The sequence below is a fragment of the Salvelinus fontinalis genome, chromosome 2 (assembly GCF_029448725.1).
Source record: "Salvelinus fontinalis isolate EN_2023a chromosome 2, ASM2944872v1, whole genome shotgun sequence".
Classification (NCBI taxonomy): Eukaryota; Metazoa; Chordata; class Actinopteri; order Salmoniformes; family Salmonidae; genus Salvelinus; species Salvelinus fontinalis.
In genome coordinates this window covers 90,385,137-90,396,849 of record NC_074666.1, presented here as the reverse complement: position 1 = coordinate 90,396,849, position 11,713 = coordinate 90,385,137, and the positions used below count along the sequence as shown (strand labels likewise).

The following is an 11,713-nucleotide window of genomic DNA, read 5'->3' as shown; positions in this document are numbered from 1 at the left end:
CCTATTTGTTCTTAAGGAGATGAACAACATATTTTTCAACAAGTCTGCAATATGTGACATCAGCTGATGTAAGAAGGGCTTTGTAAATACATTTGATTTGATTTGATAAACCCCAATCCAGTGCAACAAGTAAGAAAATGTAAGAAAAAAAGTACTATTTGGACCCAGGTCTGTGGTGAAGAACGGATCAGTATAGTACAGCAAAACTTGGTACCTACACACAGGGGAGCAGGGTGGCTGAGGGTGGTAGCACAGTGTTGGGCAGTGAGAGAGTGCTTTGGCTCAGTACACAGATCTGGGACTCCCTTCAGACGAGTCCCTTGGACATTATCCCAGATATACTGAGTTACCTGCAACAACACGGGAAGATACTATTAGCATAGGAACCAAAAGCAAGTGTGACAGCACATCTCTAGAATAGAATGTGTTACTTAATGAATTGGTTTAAAAATATTTAGAGATGATTTGGGCATGAAATGCAATACATGCTAAATGGGGGTGATTGACTTACAGTAACATTGGAAATGATTGGCACCCTTGATAAAGATGGCCCAAAAAATGGTGTAAAATATGACAAATACTGAGCTACTGTATATTGTATGTTCCAAAAAATAGGAAAGTATATTATTTCATACTAATGCAATTACTCTGTTGTTTAACAAGTTAATAAAAAAAATATTATTGACACCCTTGTTTTCAACACTTTGTGCACCCTCTCCTTGCAAGGATAATGGCACTTAGCCTTTTTCTACAATGTTTTATGAGATTGTAAGAAAACGTTGGGATGGATCTCAGACCATTCCTCTATAAAGAAACTCCACATCCTTGATATGCTTCGGTCTGCGCTTACGGACGGCCCTCCTCAATTCAAACCACAGGTTTTCAATAGGGTTCAAGTCCCAACACTGTGATGGTCAATGTGGTCAATATATATCCGTATACATGGATGAATGCTTCTCCCTCTCTGTCACAGATGCCATGGTTGCCCTTAGTTTGAAGATGTAATCCGGAAACAGGTGTATTATACAACAGCCTTCTGTGTGTTCTCTTTTCGACTCCCTAACGCAAGAATTGTCTCCATCTCCTTAACTATCATACTCTAATTCCTCTGATTTCCTCTGATTTCAAAACTCGGTTCTCCAGAAAGTGGAGAGCAACACTTTTGCAGTTGTACTACGTGATATCTTTCAAAAAAGCCACGTTAGAAAGCATTACCTACACATTCTGAGCAGTTCATGTTATAGACAGAATTATGCTACATGGCAGACCCATCTGAACTCATCTCTCGTCATGTCCACCCCAACCATTTTCTCAGCCAATCATGGCTAGCGGGAAGGTTCCTGCCTTTTTCCGTGGCGAAACCAAATAGGACCGTAATTTAACAAATGTATTCGTATTTAAAGATAGTGTACACGTTTGTTATTAAGGTACATGAAAGTTCACATGTTCCATAAGGTAATTCTGCCATAAATGTACTACAAATTAGTTGAGTTCATGATGTAGTTGACCTTAACAAGACCCCAGGAGAAGCTTCAAACAAGCTTCTAAGGCTATTCATACAGACACTGAACTTCCCTCCCTTAGCATACAGAGAAACAAAGATTCAATTAGACACTATAAAAAGAAAAAAAAGAACTTTGGCAAAAATCGCTTAAAAAAAATAATCATCCCATTTCAACTTTGTCACCTTCAGATTATGCCAATAGCAACAACAGCAACAACAACTAAAATGCAGAGGTAAGCAAGTGTTGAGTGTCCTTACAACCGGTCACAGCCAGTCCAGCACTGTCTGTAGGTCCCAGAGTGGCCTTTGCCCATCTGTGGACCGTGCACCCTAGCCAAACAGAGCTACAGTAGGCCTTTATTTGCAACACAGGCCTGCCATCATTCACTTTGAACTAGACTAGAATGCATTCGCCAAAAGCCAACTGAATGGATTTCAGCAAATATGACAATACCACTTGGGAGTCCTTTTACATTTGGGAACTTTACAGTCCTATTGAAGATTAGCTCAAATCTAACGAAGGAACATTAGATGAACCCTCTCAAACTTTCCGTTAGTTGGCCGTCAAAATTGCACTGATAAATGATAGGGAATTGTAGCCTACTCGCTCTTCTGTAGTTTGCCTGCCAACAATGCATGCTTGCACAACCAAGCACACAAAGCAAACTTGCTAAAGTTGGCTAGCTTGCTAGCTAGCTACAATACATGACTACAAGTATGTGGACACCTACTCGTCGAACATCTCATTCCAAAATCATGGATATTAATATGGAGTTGGTCCCCCCTTTGCCTGGCTCATACTTGCTGCTATAACAGCCTCCACTCTTCTGGGAAGGCTTTCCACTAGATGTTGGAACATTGCTGTGGGATATTGCTTCCATTCAGCCACAAGAGCATTAGTAAGATCGGGCACGGATGTTGAGCGATTAGGCTTGGCTTGCAGTTGTCGTTCCAATTCATCCCAAAGGTGTTTGATTTGGGTTGATGTAAGGGTTCTGTGCAGACCAGTCAAGTTCTTCCACATCGATTTCAACAAACCATTTCTAAACGGACCTCGCTTTGTGCACGGGGGCATTGTCATGCTGGAACAGGAAAGGTCCTTCCCCAAACTGTTGCAACAAAGTTGGAAGCACAGAATCGTCTAGAATGTCATTGTATGCTGTAGCATTAATTTCACTAACGGGCCTAGCCCGAACCATGAAAAACAGCCCCAGAACATTATTCCTCTTCCACCAAACTTTACAGTTGGCACTATATATTGGAGCAGGTAGCGTTCTCCTGGCATCCGCAAAACCCAGATTCGCCCGCCAGATAGTGAAGCGCGATTCATCACTCCAGAGAACGTGTTTCCACTGCTCCAGTGTCCAAAGGCAGACGCTTGGCATTGCGCATGGTGATCTTAGGCTTGTATGTGGCTGCTCAGCCATGGAAACCCATGGGGAAATTGCAGTTGGCTCAGAACAAGGCAGCACGGCTTGCCCTTAAAAGTACACAGAGAGCTAACATTATTGACATGCATGTCAATCTCTCATGGCTAAAAGTGGAAGAGAGATTGACTTCCTCAGTATTTGTTTTTGTAAGAAGTGTTGTCAATCTGAAGGTACAGAGGTGTCTGTTTAAAATACTAGCACACAGCTCCGACACCCATGCATGCCCCACAAGACATGCCACCAGAGGTCTCTTCACAATCCCCAAGTCCAGAACAGACTATGGGAGGCGCACAGTACTACATAGAGCATAACTACATGGAACTCTATTCCACATCAGGTAACTGATGCAAGCAGTAGAATCAGATTTAAAAAGAAGGTAAAAATACACCTTATGGAACAGCGGGCACCGTGAAGTAACAAAAACATAGGCACAGACATGTATACACACATGATACCATGCACACTATACACACATGTACACATGGATTTTTCATTGTAGATATGTTATAGTGGAGTAGGGGCCTGAGGGCACACAGTGTGCTGTGAAATCTGTGAATGTATTGTAATGTTTTTAAAATGGTATAAACTGCCTTAATTTTTCCGGACCCCAGGAAGAGTAGCTGCTGCCTTGGCGGAACTAAATGGGGATCCATAATAAATACGAATACAAATACCTCACCCCAGCAAGGCTGCTCCATTACCAGAATGTGCTGTTAACCATGTCTCATGTCACACTGAAGCGCCGTCCTTAGCCCCGCCACTCTTTACCAACTGACGATGATGGTGAGCCCCATGATTGTGCTGTCCTAGTTGACCAGGTCTGTAAGCCTCACCCGGATTTATCTGACGTGCCTTTAATGAATGCTGATTTGGAACTATTTGTTGATAGTTCCGCTCAAAAACCACCTTAAGGCAAACCATTAATGGATAATGCAGTAACTACGGCTGCCACTACATTGGAAAGTGCTAAACTACCACCCCATTGGTCAGCTCAGGCTGCAGAATTGTTTACTCTTACTAGAGCATTTATTTTGGCTTCGATACACTCTGGAAGCAACGAGGGTTCCTCACCTCATCTGGTAAATTGGTTGAAAACTTGTTGGAGGCTATTTTGTTGCACTTCCCATCTAAATGTTAAAAACATGTTTCTCTACGGGATGTTTCTGATCTGCAAGGGCCTGGGGAAGTGAGAATGGAGAAATAAGTGTTCTTGGCACATGACCAAGACCATGTGTAAAAGGGGGGAGTTGTGGTTTGTGCTAAGTGTGATTTGTATGACTAACAATGTAGGCAGAGGAAGGCTGAGACCAGATTGCCATAGGTAACAGTAATGCCTCTGGCTCTGATGTACATGCATGGACGTGCGCATCGTACCCCTGGTTTAGCACCTCATGAAATACTCACAGGAAGACCCATGAGAATCCTAAACACCCCGTTCCCACAGAACAGGTTGACACTGATGGGTTCAAAGGAGGATCAAATGATAAGCTACTGTGCTGCACTTAACAATGTTCTGAAGTCTATTTTCCCCAGCATTGCCTGAACCAAAGGGAGGACAACTCCACAAATTTCAGCCAGTAGATTGAGTGGTCATCAAGGACCTCCGCAGAAAGACTTGGCACCAACAGCTCTGGACTGGTACATTGCAGGTGCTGCTGATGGTTGCAGAGCGGTCGACGTGAGTTCATGCCAGCAACTGCAGGAAGGTGCCCCACAATCCAGACGAAGATGTACCAGCCAATGAATCGTCATAGGGAACCCCAGTGGCCATAGGAGGACCAGGAATGGACTCTACTCATTCATGTTTGTGCATTTGTGGTCAGTCTTCTCATTATAGCTGTTGTATGGGCCCTGGGAGTTGTGGCCACATTGCAACTGAAGTATACAACACCAGCATCATCCCACGGCGGGACTTAAATAACAGCCGCTCCAGCACAAGCCAACGGCAGGCTCAGGACGGGAGTTCAGTAAATAATAGCTGCCCCATTGTTTAAGAAGACGGCAGTAGAATGGCCTTACTGAAGAGCTCAGTGATTTTCAACGTGTCACCATCATAGGATGCCAACTTTCCAACAAGTCAGTTTGTCAAATGTCTGCCCTGCTAGAGTTGCCCCGTTCAACTGTAAGTGCTGTTATTGTGAAGTGGAACGTCTAGAAGCAACAGCGGCTCAGCCGCGAAGTGGTAGGCCACGCAAGCTCAGAAAACGGGACCGCCGAGTGCTGAAGCGCGTAGCACGTAAAAAAAGCATTCTCAGTTGGAACACTCACAACTGAGTTTCAAACCTCTGGAAGCAACGTCAGCAGAAGAACTGTTAGTCGGGAGCTTCATGAAATGGGTTTCCATGGCCGAGAAGCTGCACACAAGCCTAAAATCACTGCAATGCCAAGTGTCGGCTGGAGTAGTATAAAGCTCGCCGCCATTGGACTCTGGAGCAGTGGAAACGTGTTCTCTGGAGTGATTAATCACGCTTCACCATCTGGCAGTCTGACGGACGAATCTGGGTTTGGCAGATGCCAGGACAAGGCTACCAGCCCCAATGCACCGTGCCAAGTGTAAAGTTTGGTGGAGGAGGAATAATGGTCTTGGGCTATTTTTCATGGTTCGGGCTAGGCCTCTTAGCTCCAATGAAGGGAAATCTTAATACTACAGCATACAATAATATTCTAGATGATTTGGGGAAGGCCCTTTCCTGTTTCAGCATGATAATGCCTCTGTGCATAAAGCAAGGTAAATGCCCATTATTTTGGAATGAGATGTTTGATGAGCATGTGTCCACATACTTTTGTAGTGTATTTTGTCTTGCCCATTCACACTCTGAATGGCACACATACACAATCCATGTCTCAATTGTCTTAAGGCTCCAAAATATTTTTTTCTCCTCCCCTTCATCTAAACGGATTGAAGTGGATTTAAAAAGTGACATCAATAAGGGATCATAGCATTCACCTGGATTCACCTGGTCAGTCTATGTCATGGAAAGAGCAGGTATTCACAATGTGTTGTACACTCAGTGATGCTGTTATAATACCCAAACATTTGTATTAATTTTTTTTTTGTTAAACCAGGATGTGATGTAAACTGAGTGTACAAAACATTAAGAACACCTTCCTAATATTGAGTTGCACTCCCCTTTGCCCTCAGAACAGCCTCTATTCGTCATGGCATGGATAAGGTGTCAAACGTGTTCCACAGGCATGCTGACCCTTGTTGACTCCAATGATTCCCATAGCTGTGTCATGTTGACTGGATGTCCTTTGGGTGTGGACCATTCTTGATACACACAGGAAACTGTTGAGTGTGAAAAACCCAGCAGCATTGCAGTTCTTGACACAAACCGATGCGCCTGGTAGACTACCATACCCTGTTCAAATCACTTAAATATGTTGTCTTGCTCATTCACCCACTGAATGGCACACATACACAATCCATGTCTCAATTGTCTCAAGGCTTAAAAATCCTTCTTTAACCCGTGTCTTCTCCTTCATCTATTCTGATTGAAGTCGATTTAGAAAGTGATATCAATAAGGGATCAAAGCTTTCACCTGATCAGTCTGTCATGGAAATAGGTGTTGATAATGTTTTGTACACTGTATGACAGGATTGGATGTTTATTTTTTTAATGATTTTAGTCATTTAGCAGACACTTTTATCTTCTAACGAGTCAGAAACCCGGATCCGGGAGCACCCCCCACCAGTAAAAAAGCTGAATAGCATAGCTAGCATAGCGTCACAAGTAAATAGTAGCATCTAAATATCATTCAATCACAAGTCCAAGATACCAGATGAAAGATCCACTTCTTGTGAATCCAGCAATCATTTCTGATTTTTAAAATGTTTTACAGGGAAGACACAATATGTAAATCTATTAGCTAACCACGTTAGCAAAAGACACAATTTTTCTTTGTCCACCATTTTTTCTCTCCACCAGTAGCTATCACCAATTCGGCCAAATAAAGATATTGATAGCCACTAACCAAGAAAAAACCTCATCAGATGACAGTCTGATAACATATTTATTGTATAGGATAGTTTTTGTTAGAAAAATTTGCATATTTCAGGTAGAAATCATAGTTTACAATTGCACCCACCATCACAACTCGACTAGAATAAATACAGAGAGCAACGTGTATTACCAATTTACTCATCATAAAACATTTCATAAAAATAGACAAAGCATAGCAATGGAAAGACACAGATCTTGTGAATTCAGACAATATTTCAGATTTTCTAAGCGTTTTACAGCGAAAACACAATAAATCGTTATATTAGCATACCACATGTGCAAACGTTACCCCAGCATGAATCAAAGGCAAGGGGAGCGATAACGTTATGATCACCAAAATATATTAATTTTTTCACTAACCTTCTCAGAATTCTTCCGATGACACTCCTGTAACATCATATTACAAAATACATATAGAGTTTGTTCGAAAATGTGCATATTTAGCCACAAAAAAACGTGGTTATACAATGAGAATACTAGCAAAACTGCCCTGAAAATGTCGGGCGCTATATTTGAGAGTGATCTAGTCTAATCGATAGCTAATCATAAACTTGACTAAAAAATACAGGGTTGACAGGAATCGAAAGACAAATTAGTTCTTAATGCAATCGCTGACTTAAATTTGTAAAATTATCCTTACTGTGCAATACCGGGTCCGCCAAGCGAAGCTACACATAACAAAATGCCGACATATGCGTTTAAAAATTTTCAACAGAACAGCGATTTATCATCATAAATAGTTCTTACTGTGAGCTGTTCTTCCATCAGTATCTTGGGCAATGTATCCTTTCTTGGGTCTAATCTTCTTTTGGTCGAAAGCTGTCCTCTTGTCCGTCGAAATGCCCACTAACGTTCGACCGGGACCCCGAAACGTGCCCGGTGCTTCAATGTGCATCACAAAGCAATGCCTCAAAATCGCACTAAACGGATATAAATTGCTATAAAACGGTTTAAATTAACTACCTTATGATGTTTTTAACACCTATAACGAGTAAAAACATGACCGGCGATATATAAGTGGCTAAACCAACGCTTGGAAAGAGAGAGAGTCCGACGTCCATCTTGCGTGAGGCGCAGCGGGAAAAGAACGGTACATCCGGTCTTTTCTGTTTTATACTGGCCCTGATTGCGCAATCGACTCCATTCAAATTGTCACCTCTTACTGACATCTAGAGGAAGGCATGGGCAGTGTTTGTATCCTCATAGGATTTACAGGGACTTTAAAACTGACCTGGGACCAGAGGCCAAAATGTCTGAAATGTCACTCCATATCAGGAAAAGTGCTGTAGAATGGGTTCTGTTTCACTCAGAGACATAATTCAAACGGCTATAGAAACTAGAGAGTGTTTTCTATCCAATAATAACTATAATATGCATATTGTACGAGCAAGAATTGAGTATGAGGCAGTTTAATTTGGAGACGATAAATGCTAATGTTGAAACAGCACCCCCTATATTGAGAACCAGAGCGACTTACAGGAGCAATTACGGCTAAGTGCCTTGCTTAAAAGCACATCGGCAGGTTTTTCACCAAGTCGGCTCGGGGATTCAAACCGCTCTTAACCGCTAGGCTACCTGCTACCCTATGCATGCAATGCCAATGTTGATTGACTTGTTTGTGTATCAGCACATTGACCTAATCTCACTGCAACACTTCGTCCATGTTGCTTGACAGGCATTTTCAAAGAACCTTTAGTCAGGGTGAGCTTTGCGCCCTTTTCAAACTTCCTGGTAGTTTGACACAACGGTGGATAACAGTTACCTAAATAACTTATTTACTTGATACTCATACCTTATTGACCTTTAAAAACATTCCGTGGAACTCACAGGGAGAGTTGGGGCATGTCTTTCAAACTTCCAAAATATCATTTTTTATTTTACTTTGTATTAGAATATTGAAATGTACAAAAGTAAGGCTACAATTTATATGATGACATTAAAGTGATAGTTCAGCGTTGGACATATTTAGATATTTGTTTCCTTACCTTGAAAGCAGTCTACTGGAAAAGTCTCGGAGTGACTGCAATCCACACTCAGAGTGACTGCAAGACCTCGCCCCCCCACACACACAAACAGTTACCCTGCACCCCACCTCCCAATGAACATGTCTCATTGTTAAAGCGTAAATATGTATATTATTCATTTTTTATTACTGTTTCATTCACTTCTCACTTCCCCCTCCCCTAATAGCCCCCATACCCAACAGACTTAATTCACCCTGCCCTCAACACCCAACGGTCATTTATAACTGCTACTGTTGTAAATGTGTATATATTATTATTATGTCTCATTCTCTTTTTATTTATGTTATTTTTACCTGCACTGTTGGAGCCCGGAGAACAAGATTTTCACTGTACCCTATAATTACATCTGTGTCCCTATACAAGTGACTAATAAGCTCATCTGTCACGTTCCTGACCTGTTTTCTGTTAGTTTTGTATGTGTTAGTTGGTCAGGACGTGAGTTTGGGTGGGCAGTCTATGTTTTCTGTTTCTATGTTGGTGAATGGGTACCTAATATGGTTCTCAATTAGAGGCAGGTGGTTTTCATCTCCTCTGATTGAGAATCATATTAAGGTAGGTAGTTTCACAGTGTTTGTTTGTGGGTGGTTGTCTTCCGTGTCAGTGTATGTTCGCACCACACGGGACTATTTCGTTGTCGTTAGTATATGTAGTCTGTTCCTGTTCGTGCGTTCTTCATGTTTTATGTAAGTTCTCTCGTTCAGGTCTGTCTACGTCGTTTTGTTGTTTTGTAAAATTATCAAGTGTTCTTCGTGTGTTTAGTTTCGTCTTGTTAATAAAGATAATCATGTCATCACACAACGCTGCATTTTGGTTCAATTCCTGCTCCTCCTCTTCGGATGAAGAGGAGGAGGAAAGCTGTTACATCATCCAATCTAAACCTTTCACAACAGTCTGACTATGAACATCTGTATGAAAACCAAATTTAAAAAAACATTAAAAAACAACTGATGATGCAATAGGAAAAGAAATTGGTGGAGGAGATTAATCATCAACGTAAATTGAGAAACTTTTGTTTGATTAAGAGCGAATTCATGTGTGACAGAAAGGTTATGTACACCCTACAGCCGGAGATCACTATGTGCACAGGTAAGAACAGGGATATTGCGCCTGTGTGTGTAAACAGGCTGGTATTGTGGTGAAATAGTATAGGAGAGACTTTGTAACTACTGTGACCTCAAAGAGGTAGAGAAAGAAATTCACTCAATACTCTATTGCCCTTTAAAACATGATATATGTGTCTTTCTATTCCAGAAAGCCCACAAGGTATACCCTGGCATTATGTGGCTGAGCGACGATGAAAATGTTATATAAACCTATAATTGAATTACATATTTAGTTATAGGCGTATATCAGGTCCATGTACGTATGGATTGTGCATAGGCTTATACAGCTTTCACATTTTAATTATTTCTTGGGGCCCGAATGTGTTTAAATCGTTTTTTTTCAGTTTCATTCACCTGTATTTATACATCTGTATTTATTTCTTTTTGTTTTTGCTCTTTAAAGGTAGTTGTTTTTGCCTAGACAACCTTGTAATCATGTTGATTCTTTGTATGCGGTGCACACTGCACAGCACACCAGAGGACTCTTTGTAAGAATCATTGTCATTTTCTTTTAAAGTGTCAATTGATCCTGTAACGGATGGGTCGCCAACTGACAATTTGACACTGAAATAAAACATGAAATCAATCATTCAGGTGTTTCACTGTTCATGTGTCTGATTGTTTAATTTAGGTAGTTGCAAGTGTTTGTGTGTTCTTGGCTTTTGAGTGGTTTCAAATAGGATCACACCACCAGCATGGTTATAGTTTGTGGGCTGGTATAGGGATGTGTGTGTAAGTTGTCTAGGTAGTTGTGTCAGCTGACTAAAGATGTCAGATGTTCTCTCTATAGATGAAGAAGAAGAGGGGAAGGGGGGGGGGGGGTGGCTGGAACTCAATATTAGGAAGATGATCTTAATGTTTTGTAGACACCAGAAACTGTTGAGCGTGAAAACCCAGCAGCGTTGCAGTTCTTGACACAAAAAGGTGCGCCTGGCACCTACATGTACTGTCATACCCCGTTCAAAGACACTTCATTATTTTGTTTTGCCCATTCACCTTTCGAATGGCACACATACACAATACATGTTTAAATTGTCTCAAGGTTTAAAAAACCTTCTTTAAGCATCTACATTGTTTGAAGTGGGTTTAACAAGTGACATTAATAAGGGATTATAGCTTTCACCTGGATTCACCAGGTGTTCTTAATGTTTTGTACACTCTGTGTATGTTTGGCAGAAGGATTAGGATACATTTCCCAATAGGATGTGGAATCAGTATCAACATGTTTTTTTGTACATTGTCCTTGTGGCTTGGTGGGCTACATGTATAAAAGTGTTCCTCTTTCTCAAGCTGAACAGAACCTACAGACTACCACCTGTGATTCCTTCTCTGACAGGAAAAGATTACCATGGAGAAGTTGGCCGTCCTTCTGCTTCTGAGTGCTGCCATTGCACTGGGCGACGCAAACCTGATCCAGCTCCTTGGTTTAGAACCCTTACTGAAGACTAAGGTGGAACAGACTCCTCCTGCCGAGGCTCACGTGGCAGCAGTGCAGGAGGGGATAAAGGAAAGTTCATGTCCCTCAGACTGGCACACATATGGATCACACTGTTTCAAGTTTGTCAGCATTCAGCAATCATTCGTAGATTCGGAGCAAAACTGTTTGGCACTTGGTGGAAACCTAGCATCCGTGCATAGCCTTTTAGAG

General features: G+C 41.6%; 1 protein-coding gene across 1 annotated transcript in view; it reads left to right on the top strand.

Moving 5' to 3' along the window:
• Positions 1–11,353: 11,353 nt before the first annotated feature.
• LOC129869443 (ladderlectin-like) overlaps positions 11,354–11,713 on the top strand; it is a 1,035-nt gene continuing 675 nt past the window's right edge. Inside the window, exon 1 of the mRNA XM_055943866.1 lies at positions 11,354–11,713. This exon is cut by the window's right edge and continues 675 nt beyond it. Within this exon, the coding sequence (XP_055799841.1) occupies positions 11,414–11,713 (300 nt within the window). The 5' untranslated portion in view covers positions 11,354–11,413.